Source organism: Chiroxiphia lanceolata, chromosome 3 (genome assembly GCF_009829145.1).
Source record: "Chiroxiphia lanceolata isolate bChiLan1 chromosome 3, bChiLan1.pri, whole genome shotgun sequence".
NCBI classification, from domain to species: domain Eukaryota; kingdom Metazoa; phylum Chordata; class Aves; order Passeriformes; family Pipridae; genus Chiroxiphia; species Chiroxiphia lanceolata.
In genome coordinates this window covers 49,314,961-49,329,341 of record NC_045639.1, presented here as the reverse complement: position 1 = coordinate 49,329,341, position 14,381 = coordinate 49,314,961, and the positions used below count along the sequence as shown (strand labels likewise).

Sequence of the window (14,381 nt, the reverse complement as noted above, 5' to 3'; positions counted from 1 at the left end):
TTTAGTTAACATTTCCTCCTGTAGTCTATGGAGAGAGTCCAATAGACTTCAGAGAGATGAAGCTGGCATTTTGTATGCTTGGTGTTTACATATACGCACATACACAAACTGCACAATCTCAAAAACAGGGAAAAGATGTTTTGGAGGGTAGTAAATACCAACAATGTTTCTTCTCCAAGATTGCTGGATTATGTCACTGTGTCTTTGCCAAATCATCAATCACTTATTGCTTAGAGTAGCAATATAGAAATAAAAAGCTGTAAATGTGCTTATTAAATGAATATAGAAAGGAAAGTCTGTTCTAAGGAGATTTTCCTAAATGGGCTTCTTGCCATTTTAAACTTACTACATCCATACCATCTTGATAGTGGTGGAACATGTCTTTATGTCATCCAGACATGACAGGTGGCAAATTATTTGTAGCCTGATGCGAGTGCTACTGTTTGGTAAACATAGAGTGATTTCATTTGTGTTTCCATACCTCCTGTTGTGAACACCAGATACAAATAGGCTTCTTTTTTTTTTTTTTTTGACTTTTCCTTGCAGGTGTTATTGCTGGAACAAAATAGTGGATTCCCATGGGTCACGATATTTTCAGGATCAGCCCCCAAGTGAATCACAGCCACTGAATGTTGTAGGCAATGACTAAGTGAAAATTATGTTCTTTCTCACATAAGGTGAAATTCAAATCCTGTCACACTAGAAGATTCTGCATCCCTACAAAGGGTAATTTTAGAAAACACGGGCCTGTATATGGGATCATTAAAGAAAGATATTAATCTAGGAGTCTTTCTACAATTTTGGCTTTCCTTAAGAAAAGGAGGTCCCATCCCTTGGCTTAAAAAGAAGCTTGCTTGTGTTTAGGGAAAAACACAAACTGGATATTCACATTTCTACAGCAGAAAGTAAGTGTCTGAGGCACACCTTAATCTGGCCCTTCAAGCAAGGCTCGCTGCACACTGATCTGACCATTCCGCTCTTATTCATCTGAATCCTATAGTCGTCGATGTTGAGCACACCCTCATGCCAGGTCCCAATGAGGACGTAGTCATAGCGATTGGGCTCTATGTACTGCAGGTTCATGATGTCATACCTGCAAGGGAAAAAAGAGAAAGTGAGTCACTGTCCTCCAAAAAAAGGACAAAAATTTACTGTCCCTTCTCCCTCTGCTTCTAAATATTCATGTTATCCCTTAACACCACGGACTTGAGTTTCAAAGGAACACCAAATCCTGTAGAATTTGCAGCAGAATCATGGGAAATGGCAGCTCTGATTGCCACAAGATTTCTGATTGCCTGCCTTGCTTGCATGAAACTGTGGGTAAAAAGTTGTGGGTCCAGAAAGAACTGCACATCAGAGACAACAAACTCTGCTAAAAATGCACGTGTAGACTATGTCTGGATGGTGTGTTTGCATACCATTTTTCAATACGTCTTTAACATTTACTTCGTGCCTACATAGAGGTTGGGAGCTCGCAAGTAGAAGTGCTCTGACTGAACTGGTTTGCCATAAGTTAACTGCAAGCACTAGTTCAACTCTTTATATTACCCAACCCAGTGATACTGTCAGGAAAAGTTAGCAGCTCAGTCAAAAAGTTTATTTCCACACCCTAAGTAAGCAGAAGAGCACTTCCCCAGGCTAAGGTAAGGAAAACATAAGAAATTCCTACAATAAACATCCAGCCTCCATCATTGTCTTCAATGTGTTGGACCTGATGTGTGCACGTCCCGTAACACTAATTATTCTGTTCCTTCTTTTACTCACAGAATGTGGTTTGTTTCTTAGTAGGAAATAACCAAGAAAGGAAGAATGAATATTGGAGTGTGCACAGAGAGGAAGAACCACAAAAGAGGCTGAACCTACAACCTGGTCTCTTAAGAAGCGAGGGGACTTTTTTTAAAAACGGACAAGAGAAAGATGACTAAGAACCAGAAATCAGCATTGGAGCTGAAAACAATAAAGCATCTTCCATTTTACAAGCCTGAGATCTATTGCTTTGTTTTTCTCTACTGGATTGTCTCAATCTCTGGGGAAAAAAAATCCTTTGCTTATAATGAGTGTTGCTAACCTGTATGTGCTTAAGGAATGAAAGGTAAGGTAGGCAAAGTATGAGCAATAAATAAAACTGGGATGCTCAGTTGTGAGTGAAGAGAGATCTCTGCTTCTTTCTTTTTGATTCTGAGGTTCAAACATCCAAAATTTCAATTCTCTCTGCACTTCACAGAGGAACGAAGTACTAAATTACTCTCTGGATCTCTTTTTTTCTTAACCGAGTCTTTGGGGTCTCTCTAGTTAAAGACTATCTAAAGAAGTGCATATTCACAGCTGTAATCAGACCTCAGTCTTGTAAATATGCATGCTCAGATAATGGTAGTGCCACTGCAGAGCTCCACTGAAGCACATCTGAAAAGGGATTCCTGCCACTGAGTTCAATGGAGCTCCAATCAGGAGGCAGCTCCATCGGTTGGCAATTGGCTACTAATAAAGGCATTGCTTAGGAAAGGGGTAAATTTCAAACTCATTAGGGAACAATCACTTCTCATATTCCAGTTCTTGCAATGGAAGCACATAAAAAAAGGAATGCTGTTTCCAGTCTTGTGAAGAATCAGTATAGAAAGAAGCAGTGAGAGTCAGGCACTTCATAACGGAGACTCAGCAAACAGGAGTAAAACTCAGCAGGAATGTACATGCCTCTTCCTAACAAGAAAAATCCACTTGGATTTTAGTGAGACCTTTTATTAGACTGGTACAAAATTACTTACTCTGGGTTGGAAATGAATTCAAGAAAGGAAATAAAAGATTACTAAAATCTCACATTCCCTTAATGAAATTTTGTATTGTAATATATAAAAAATATACTACAAGGCACAGATTGGCATTAATGCAATATCAATTAAGAGTTTCTTATGTTTTCTTGCAATACTATTCCCTTTTCTGTAGGTTATCCGTCAAAGGATAAAGTATGCAGACTAAAAGCTCTGACACAGTCTTACATATGACAAGTTGTACAATGTTTATAGCCTTGATAAGCAGCTTGAATTTTAAGTGAAAAAAATGTGGTCTAACAAATATCTCAGTATATTGGGGTTTGCTTAAGTTCTTTATCCTTTCCTTCTTTTTCCTAATGAAAAATTTCTGCTTTGAGCAAGAGCAAGTTCAGTGCTGGAACACCTCCCTCCATTCCCTTGCTTGCATATGTACAACTTCAACAATTTTGGTCTGTGTCCATGCTAAGAATTATTACCCCACAAGAAATGGGTTTGACAAGAGTTGTGAAGCTCTAAGAGAGTGAGGACCATATTGGTCACAGATGGTTAATCTGAGATAGCTGAAGTTACCTTTTTCCATAGCCATAATACTAGACTGGCAGTGATGTTTGCTATTCTGGAAGGCAGAATGGAAAACAGCAATGCCCAGCTGAGATGTAAATGGACAAAACAAACACCCATGAATCCAAACTCCAAAAAAGCAATGCATATTTGGAAAAAAAAATCCTTTACATACAAGTATCAGATGAATTAAGCATCTGATAATTTACTCAAAGCATTGGAGTTGGCAGAGTTGTCATGACTGAAGCCAGAACAGCTATTGGAAATTTTGAACTAGATAAACTTACATGGTTCTAAGTCCAAGTCTAGTCAAGGTAAAATTTTAGTTAGGTGAAATGTTTCTTTTAGTTTGTGAACCTCAGCATTTCCCCACACATTAGAGGTCCATTGTAGGGGAAATTTTCCTGCCCATTGTCACAAAGCATTTTATGGTGAAAGGTTTATGCAAATTTTTTTTCCTAGAGAGGTAAGGACAAAGTACCTGCCACAAAGTAAAAGGAGGTAATTACCCTAGAATAGACCAGAGGCAGAAATGTATCTGGCCACTGCCCTTTGCATAGGACCAAAGAAGGATGTGGTGTTGACTACGGCATCCTTCGCACCTTTTCCAACAATTTCTGGAAATTTGAGTGATAAGATTACTACAGAGAAAGGAAATGGGAGCTACCCAATGGAAATAGAAAGTGCAGCAATTTTACCAGCATGCTCTTAATGACAGTATAGCAAACACATACGGTTGAGTTTCCAGACTTACATCCATGTCATTTTTTCCCAGAGGCAGTGCAGTCAGCTAAATGACTGCATTTGTGTCCTTCTGATAAAAGTCTGCATTACATTTCTGCATAAAAGATCTTCAAAGAAAAGATTCTTCACAGAAGAAATGTACCTTTGAAAAAGTGCTTTGTGTTTTCTAATCTCATTTTGATAAAAGCTTGACACCATGAATTGAGCCTGAGATAGAAAAAGAGTTGTATCTAAACAAATGGTTAAGGTTTCATGAAGCTGGTAAGGGCATCAAAAGAAGAGATTATGTGAGTGCCAGACAAACATGACTACAGGCTACTCTATCTGCTCTACCCATGATGATTCCAATTTTGTGGGAGTCAATTGCTCGAAGAATCTCACAGATTTTGAGAATAAATTATGATGAAGATTGCTGCCTTCTCAGAAGGAATATTAATTTATTTCAGCTTGTGAAGTTAATTTGTTCACATGATATGATGGCAGGATACATGGAAACTTTTTACACATTTGTGTGAAAAGCCAAAAAAACTAGAAAATTTCAGAGCAGACTGTCTTTGATATATTTAGGTGTTGTGTGCAATGTTTATCTTTCTATTTTGCTGAGGTACAAAAGCTCTTTTGGGTATGGGTACAGTGCTGTAGTCTGTTCACTGATCCACAAAGAGCCTTCCATGTGAAGCTGTGGAAACATTACAGTCAATCTGAAGCTAAATGCAATTCTGTTAAACTACTGCTGGGATACAAAGATCTGACAGACTGTAAAGATCACATTTCATATACATATAGCCATTCTCTGATATGATATTGCCCATGTCATAAATGCCACAGACTGATCCAAAGATTACAGAATGAATAACCAAAAGGTTAATTGAATTTTCTTTCCAAAACTTGCTAACTCCAACTGTGAAAATATAAATGAGAAACAACAAAAACCCACCCTACCTAAAATAACCCATCAAATTCTAAATAGTCCAGGGAATCAAGAGAAATGAGCCTTGCTACAGATCAAAATGATGGATAGAATAAATTCTATCATTCTAGTACACTCAGAGAAATATCCTGATATATCCCCTTTTATATTCTGAATTCAGGAACTGTTCAATCTAATTCTATGATTGGTACTGATGAGAGTTGTGGAAATGCTCTTGGGTGACAAAATACTAAAAAAGAATTGGGCTAAAATTGGAAAATTACATCTAAACATCAAACCAAATAACTAACAGACAGAAAATGTAGTATATGCAAAGCTGGAGTAATGTTTTTATGGACACAAATGGTATGTAAAAAGCCTAAAGCTACCCTAAGCAGCAATTTCTCTGTATTATCTAAATTATATGTGCAAAGACTTGATTTATGCATTTGTGTCAATAAGCATGTGCTTGAGTGTAAGGGAATTGCTTGCCATTACTTTCAAAATCTGACCTACCTGATGTGTATATTTGACTAAAAAGAATCTGAAGTATACAACTCTGAACAAGAAGACCAAACCAACTAACTAACTAGCTTTTTATTACTAATTAAATGTAACAAAGTGTTTAAATATATTGACTGTTTAAATATAACAATAGAAATAAATATAACCATAGAAATGAATATAGCAACATAGAAAATGGTAAAAAGTTGGCCAGTTTTCCCAATAAAGCTTAGTAATAGAGACAAGAGTTGCTTTAAGACCACTATGTCTTACGAATACTCTTTGAAGGCATGTGCCAGACTGAAACTCTTGTTTGTTTCCTTTGTGCAGTGTTGGCACTCAGATGCATTAATGCAATAAGCCCAAAGATGGAGTGAGAGAGTCTTTTATAACACTTTAATAACTCAGTAGGAAAACTAACTTCAATAAAGCAGTCCCTGAGTAGGTTTCGGCTAATAATGGATTTTTTACTTCAGCAGCTGAATTGAATATATTTATAAAAAACAAACAAATTGAAAAATCCATCTGTTAAAACAGTTTAACAGAATCTGCCGAACTAAATGAAAGGCAAAGATCTCTGTCAGCTCTCTCCCATAACAGAAACAAGGGTGACATCCAAGTCCACAAAATTGCTGTGTTACTCACTGCTTGGGTACATACTGTGTCTGCTAGGGAGGGCTAGATGGTAGCAGCTACCAAAGCTGGGACCACACCTCAAATGAGTGAAACACATAAACTTCTGTCAAAAAACCCCCAGTTATTCATCCTGCTCTACTCAGACCTGTCTTTAAACTCTGGGACTGAGCTGGCCGTATTCAGAGTGAAACAAGGTAAGGAGACCATACAGGAGCTCACCAAGCACAGGTAAATAGTCTCTGGTGAGGTTTTGGCAGAGATGTGGTTGGAAGGGGATGTACTCTACAGCCCTCCCGTCAAAACTGTGGCAAGCAAATGCTTCACTAAATTCCAGTCATTTGTATTAGGCTTTGTACATACTAAAACCCTGGTTCTGAGCCCCAGTGGTGCCTCACAGACCAAAAGTCTGGTTGGTCATCTCCTGAAACACTAGAACTGTAGTTCCTGTCCCAGTATAAGATGTAGCTATCAATATGTCATGTGTTACGAGTACTATTCCTGGTTATTGGAAAGCCTAATCCAGACAGCTTCATTTATGCCTAACTTTATGTTAGCATGCTTTTTAGCAAAACAGCCAAAGAATTCTCTAGCACCAAACCCAGTAACATTTCCCCTTCCCAACCTCTGGTTTAATTAGTTGAGACAAAACCTCTTTACCTTCCAGGTGCATCTCCCTTTTCATCAAACCAAACTTCTTCTCCAGAAACACCAATGAATGAGGATTTGAGGAGGAACTCCAAGAGCTTACTGCCATCAATTGGCTTCATAGCATCACAGAGTCCAACATGTCCAGGACAAAGGGAATGATGCATATTTTGTAGTCCATGAGCCATAGCGTATATAGCATTGATGACAAATCCCATTTTACTGTCCTGCACATAATTTTCTTCTAGGCTCTCATTGCCTACAAGAATAAGAAAAAAGTGTTGGTATAAACAAAGGTGAAATAACATGAAAATATGAAAAAGCAATTATACGTAAAAAGAGAATTCCTTATTTCTCTTAAAAAGCTTTAGAAGCATAAGGAGCCAGCCAGTGATTTAAAATAAATAAATAAATAAATAAATAAATAAATAAATAAATAAATAATCAAACCATTTCTCATACTTCCAAATCTTTAATTCATTGGAAGTGAAAGGCTTCATGAGAAAGTACCAGTTTAATCAAATTGTCATCTTTCATTTGTTATTTTTTGAGTTTTTCCTTGTCATTCTGCAATGTTATTTATGCTAAGAAGGGTTAAACAGACCGCTATGAGAATGACACATTCCAGCTGGAGCAATTTTTAAAAGCAGTTTCCTTGTAAATTTGACTTTTTGCCACATTTAAAGATTATTTTTTCTTAATCTCATGGTTTTGAGGGTCAAGATAGCAATGTACCTTTCAGTGTTAATAAGTAAACATTGTAAATTAGAATCTCTTCTTGAGTTATCAGAAATAATAATTTTGGTTAAAGTAGTAGTACATTTGCCAGTTTGGGATTGCTACAGAAAATCAAACAAAGTTTGATACACTAAAAGATTTTTTTTATGTAACTGCACCCTGAGCAGACATTGGAGCCTCTGTCCGCTGATCAGAGACAGTGTGGCAGTGAAGGTTTTCACCACACATAGGTTTTGCCTCTGATCTGGTGATGGGCTGGCACTGTCAGGAGGTGCCGTTTGTGGCTGCACTTTGCATCAGACTCCACTGGGTCCCGGGCTGTTTCCTGCTTCCCCTCACAAGCTGCTGAATACTGCCACTACCAACACCAAGTCCCTGCAGACCTGTGCTGCAGGGGTCCCGAGGCTGCTGGAAGTAAGAAACTTCCTTGTTTTGTTTCTTTTCCCTTAAGTCATTCAATTACATTATGCTCCAAACTCCAAGATGCTTTTATGTGCAGGCCTCCCACGATGCTCAATGTTTAACAGGCATTTGCAATCCAGTCTCTGTTACTTTGTGTAAGTAGCACCTTGTCTACATTAGGGAAGTAGGACGTGTGAGAGCCTAGGTGTTAACTGACACTTCTCAAATCCAGGTTGGAGAAGATATTTGTCCTTTTAATATGAAGAAAAGAGGTAAAAATCTACAAGTTCACTGAAAGTTTCAAGTTAAAAAAATAGTTCCTTACCCTAATGTAGGTATGATACATCTTTCAAATGAAACCATGAGGACTATCCTTATATTTATCCTTGGAAATGGCTCTGGTTTGGTAGGCCTTCTCAACTTGCTTCCTCTACAACTCAGGAATGTCAACTGAGAATTCATTAGGACAGCAGAGATCCCAAATGCAGGGATATCTTACTTGCTTTCCCTGGGTCTCTTTGCAACTGGACAAGAAAATCTTGCTTCAGTAACTATTTTCCAGATAAGCTGAACATAGCATAGTTGTGATGGTGAATTAAAAAAGCCTTATGAAAATAGCATAATCTGACTGAATGAGTTCATGTGCTCCTCGCTGCCATACATTCACTGCCAGCACCATCAAGGAAGTAGCAGCTAGAGAAATTCTTTCCAGAGGCAAAATATCTACCACTTTTTCTGCTGGAGAAGGTTCGTAGCTCCCATTCAAATCAGATGAAACTAATACCATTCAGATCCACGTTCAGAAACACAGAAAGAATAAAAGACCTTATATGCAAGGTGACAAAGTATTTACCCAGAGAAGCAGAGAGTATGCCAGTGCATATGTACCCTCACTTATGTATGGCATAGCCTAGACATCTGTTGCACCTCTGTGTTAACATACAGACTCAATATACTATCTCTAGGTGTGTTTTATCTGCTGATTAGTCCCACAAGATTAGCGCACTGTGAATTTATCACTAATTCTGCTTTCTTGTAGATAGAAAACAAAAGTGTTCTCCTTCCCTAAGGGAATGAGAGGCAGAAAGCACCTGGGCTAAGTGCAGCAGTCCTCTCTTTCTTATGAAGCTTCTAGGCAGTTGCGGAAGAGATCACAAAATGAGTGATAGTGCACTGCACTCACTATCTCCTGTTTTACACATGAAAGTTTATCTTGGATACTTCCTTACTTTCTCAATTAGGTAAAAAAAAAAGGGAATGTGAACATCAGTAATGCTTGCAAGAGATAACAGCAGTATCCATATGCGTTTCCCGAGGCAAGCATTCATGTGGCTGCTGGAGGTAGAAAACTAAATGTAACAGAACCTGTCAGTGTTTATAAAGAGGCCATTTCCCTCAAGTACATATTAACTCAGTAAAACATGCTTTGGTTTCTCATATTTCAATATAATTTGCATACCTCCAAAGAGAATAAATATTTGATGGTGGAAAGATTTGCTTTTGACTATTTAGGAGTGAACATCTAGCTTACACTAAGGTTTCAAGCACATATTCCCATACTGCACAGGTGAATACCTTAATGTCACCTGTACAATAATTGTATTGTAGTAGAAAGCAGCATGTGAAGCATTTTACAGTAATGAATCGTCTCCAGCTCAGTAATATAAACATCCCTATGGTAAATAAGATATTTTCCAGCAAATTGAGCATGAGAAATCATACTTTACCTGAACTTAACTTCTTAGAGTCAAAATCCACTTTATTTTATTTTCATTATAAGTTATTGATATACTCATGCATTTGAACTTCTAAAAATTCATTTACGATGAACAGTAAGAAACATGTGGGTTTTTAAAACTAATGAAATAATGTAGTTACGTTCAGCCATAAACAAAAGAGAGGCCATCAATGTTCAATTAATTTTTCATAGGGCAGCTTTTTAATGAATGCAAGAACTTTACTGTATTTTTATGGGGCTTCTCTATAAAGGTGTATTTTTCTTCAGTGGGTCTTTGAAATGTAACAAAGGGCGAAGCAGAACTCTGAACCGTGAAAATTTTTTTTCTTCCTCTCTCATCCTTTGGAAACAAATACCATTTGTCTGCAAAGATGAATTTGAACACTAAGGTTTATTAACATTAAAAACAAAAATGTATTTTGTTAGATTTTATCCTTTTTTTTTTTTTTTTAATTTTAGAGACCGTAGCTTTCACTAAGCAAAGGAAAATTGTACATTGTGTGAGTACTGGATTAATTGAAGTCGCTCAAATTAGGCCGTTACTTTTTTGCATGACCTTGAAGAATTCAGGTGTCCTAAATGTCATACTTACTTATTTTTGTATTGGGTGTAATGCAAATCTTCCTTTAATAACTTAATTTTAATACTTTTTCAATAGTCTGGGTCTTTTTTCTTATCATAGCTTTAATTTTAGTCTTTGTTTCTGTCAGTAAATCTTGAAGGAAGAGCATATATACACACATACACTAATAAATGAAAGAGAAAAAATAACACAAAAAACCAACAACAACAACAACAAAACAAACCACCAACTAAAAAAAGCCCCAAACACTGCACTCTGGCTGCACACAACTGAAAAATGCTTCCAATACCACTAAAAGTGATACCTATGTACAAGGGGAAGGAAAGAAGGGAGGACAGCCCAAATTTTCATGAAACTCACTGTGAGTCTTTCCTTTCACCATAAAGTGCCTCACAGCTAATTAATATTAGCTTCAGCTAAGTACTTAGAAGGACCTGAATGTGAAATAATCATGAATGTAGTCTAGTGCTTTTGTTGTGAAGTCAGTGTGAAGAAAACAGTGCTCTTGAGAACAGAGAGAGTATTTTGCAAATCTCACTTGACCAACTGAAAAAAAAAAAAAAACACATGCTATCAGAATTATGGCAAGACGTGAGTTAACTTTCACGTAAAAATAAAGATAGGAGAAGTCAATATTCAATATGAAACTAAGCACAATGGATTATTCATTTGCAGTCCTCAGAAAGGCTAGGGCAGGAGAGAATTTGTAATAGAAAGAAATGTAAAAACATTTTGGTTGGGGAATATGATGAATACCTAGCCAGTTGGCAAATTTTGAACAAAAACATGTATTTGATAAAGAACACAGTCTGTTCATAGATGAGTCTTGATTAGATTAAAAAACTAAAATCTGTTGAGTAAAATTGTTATAAATTATAATGTTTCATCTGGAATAGGCAGATAGTTTTATGGTTTGATACTGTCATCTGCTGAATATTTAAGATCACATAAAAAATCGATTTTGGTGCCTTAGTCTACTTAGTAAACCAAGTTACTAACTTGGTCTATCTGTTATGAGAATTATCTTCTTTTCTGATGGTCCTGACAGAGGTATGAAGGTATTAAAAATTGCATATACCGCTTTCTTTATTTGTAGTGGTTCTTCCCATGATTGACTTGCTTCATGGGTAGGCCATATGAGATTTTAGCTTTGTTCCAAGTTACAACACGACGATAGTTACATTCAATATGAGTGCTAATTTATACCAAAAAAAAATTCTGTAAGGACAACTGGGGCTAAATTTCTGGGTAAATGAAATAAAAGAAATCTCTCATACTTTGGTTGCATACTTGGGTTGCATGTGTAACAACTTGGCACAAAGCTATGCCAAAGAGTAAAGAAGGCTCCCCCAAAAACTCCAGGTAGCAGAGCAAGTATGATCTGGTAGAGCAGTACCAAGGCTCATAGTAATTGTTCATACGCATTGGACAAATTCTGGGGGCAGGTTTCTTATGCTACCCTTCAGTCTCAACATACATCGCCTCAACCACAGGATGGCCAAACACTGGAAAAGGTTTCCTAAAGAGGAGGTCACTGCCTCAAGCCTGTCAGCATTTGGAGCCATTTGGACATTGTAGGGCCCTTCCAGCAGAATTGGGTTTAAAAAACTTCAACAAAACAAAAGAACCCCCAATGGCTCTGAGAAAACGTTTTATCTGGCTCCGTACAAGTTTGTGTAGAGAGGTATTAGTGTCACAGTGTATCCTTGGAAAACAATGGAAGTCAATATCTTACAGTGTCCCATGCTAGAAAAGACCTGACAAAGTTTGACCATAACAAATTTGTGCCATAGGACCTTGCAAGGAGCAGGGCAGAAGGTCAACACATTGAACTGACCAGTCCTTTTAAATCTAGGACTCTAAAAGTAAGAACTAAAGACTATTCTAAAAGACACATGAAATGTGATGAACAAACGTAGTTCACAGTGATTTTAGTAAAATTTTAGGATATTTGGCTGCTTAGAAAGATTAGAGAATATTTAGTTAGGTGCTTAACTATTTAATTATGGTTTTATCTTTGGATACATAGGAGAAGAAATGTAATCAATTCCACATTTCTGTTTTGTCACCAATTTCTTGAAACATATTTTTTTTTCATTTTATTTAGAAACATAGAATCACTTAGGTTGGAAAAGAATTGCATCCAACCGTTAACCTGACATTGCTAAGCCCACCACTAAATCATAAGTGCCATATAGACACATCTTTTAAATACCTCCAGTGATGGTGACTCAACCACTTCCCTGGGCAGGTTGTTCCAATGTTTGATGGCTCTTTCAATGAAGAAATTTTCCCTAATAGGAAAGGAACGTAGGGTGCATTTGATTGCCTCATGCAGAGCATTGAAAAAGATGTTCAATAGCACTTAAGTCCTGGGCAACCCCACTGGTAACCAGCTGCCAGCTGGATTTACCTCCACCCACCATCGCCCTCTTGGCCTGGCCATGCAGTTAATTTTCTACTCAGCAAGAACTACACCTGTCCAAGCTATGAGCAGCCAGTTTCTCCAGGAGAATTCTGTGGGAAACAGTGTCAAAGGCTTTACCAAAGTCCAGGTTGACAATGTCCACAGCCTTTCCTTCATCCATTAGGTTTGTCACCTGGTTACAAAAGGAGATCAGGTTGGTCAAGCAGGACCTGCCTTTCACCAACCCATGCTGGCTGGGCCTGATCCCTTGGTTGTCCTGAATGTGCCATGTGATGGCACTTGGGATGATCTATTGGTTCTATAACCTTTCCCAGCACCAAGGTCAGGCTGACAGGCATATAGTTCCCCAGATCCTCCTTCTGACCCTTCTTGTGAGTAGGTTTTGCATTTGCCAACATCCCATTGATTGGTACCACCCTCATTATACAGGACTGTTGATAAATGATGGAAAGTAACTTGGCAAAAACATCTGCCAGCTCCCTCAATACTCTTGGGTGGATCCCATCCTGCCCCATAGACTTATGGGTGTCTAAATGATATAGCTGATCACTGGCCATTTCCCCTCAGATTTTGGGGGCTTCATTCTGCTCCCTGTTCCTGTCTCCAGCTCAGGGGCTGGGTGCCCCAAGAACAAGTGCTCTTTCTATTAAAGACTGAGGAAATGAATGCATCAAGTACCTCAGCCTTTTCCTCATCCTTTGTCACTATACTTCCTCCCACATCCAACAGATGATGGAGATTCTCCTTAGTCCTACTTTTGTTACTGATGTATTTATAGAAACATACTTTATTGTCTTTTACAGCAGTAGCCAGATTGTGTTCTAGTTGGGCTTTGGCCCTTCTAATTTTCTCCTTGCATGACCTCATGACATCCTTGTAGTCCTCCTGAGTTGCCTGCCCCTTTACCCAAAGGCCATAAACTCCCCTTTTTTTCCTGAGTTCCAGCCTAAGATCTGTGTTCAGACAGGTTAGCCTTCTTCCCTAATGTCTTATCTTTCAACACATGGGAACATTTAATAATGGCTAATCCTCTGAACAACCATGCCAATCTAAGATTCTATGAAATAATTTTTGCAAAAGGCTTCACTTGTTTTAACTCATTTGCCATTATTTGTTCAGATATTTTACAAATATTGCCAGTTTACTCCCTCTTATGACATCTTTTTATGATATCTTTTACATTATCTAACATCAAAGATAACAACAAAATTATTTAACAATGTCACTTTAAGGAACTGTAAAGTGAATGACACAGATTATAATGCCTCTAGATGTGGTTAGTACAATGATGGAGCATTCAAAACCTGTGCACTAACTGGCTTTTTCTCTTCATATCACCTTCTCAGTAACAAATGCATTCTGTTCAATAATATTATGTGGTTGAATAAAATCCTCACATCTTGATGGTATAAAGAGAACTTCTGTTCATGCTGCTGTGCTCATTATGTCCAAATATAAGTCACAGGAAACAAGTCAGTTATTCTATATGAAAACATCAAAAAACTCACCTCTTCCAGCCCACAATCAAATATACAGTAACAAGAATTTCTGAAGTTTTAGTTTTGTAAGTAACTACCTGTTTTCCAGGCAATTCAAGCTGATTGCCTATGAGGGAAAGGCCAGGAACTGTTATCTGGTGACCAGAACAAGCAACTGCAGATCAGTGCCATAGGTTTCACTTGTCATGGGCTGTCTCAATGCTGTCTATATGTGCAAGCTAATAT

The 14,381-nt window shown here is 37.7% G+C and overlaps 1 protein-coding gene across 6 annotated transcripts in view; it reads right to left on the bottom strand.

Moving 5' to 3' along the window:
• Positions 1-14,381, bottom strand: part of GRM1 (glutamate metabotropic receptor 1) — a 187,959-nt gene that overhangs the window by 37,914 nt on the left and 135,664 nt on the right. For all 6 annotated transcript variants that reach the window (XM_032683008.1, XM_032683009.1, XM_032683007.1 and 3 more), the window contains exons 5-6: positions 6,781-7,027; positions 925-1,093 (exon numbers count right to left, since the gene is read on the bottom strand). In XM_032683008.1, coding sequence (XP_032538899.1) covers positions 925-1,093; positions 6,781-7,027 — 416 coding nt within the window. The remainder of the gene's footprint in view (positions 1-924; positions 1,094-6,780; positions 7,028-14,381) is intronic.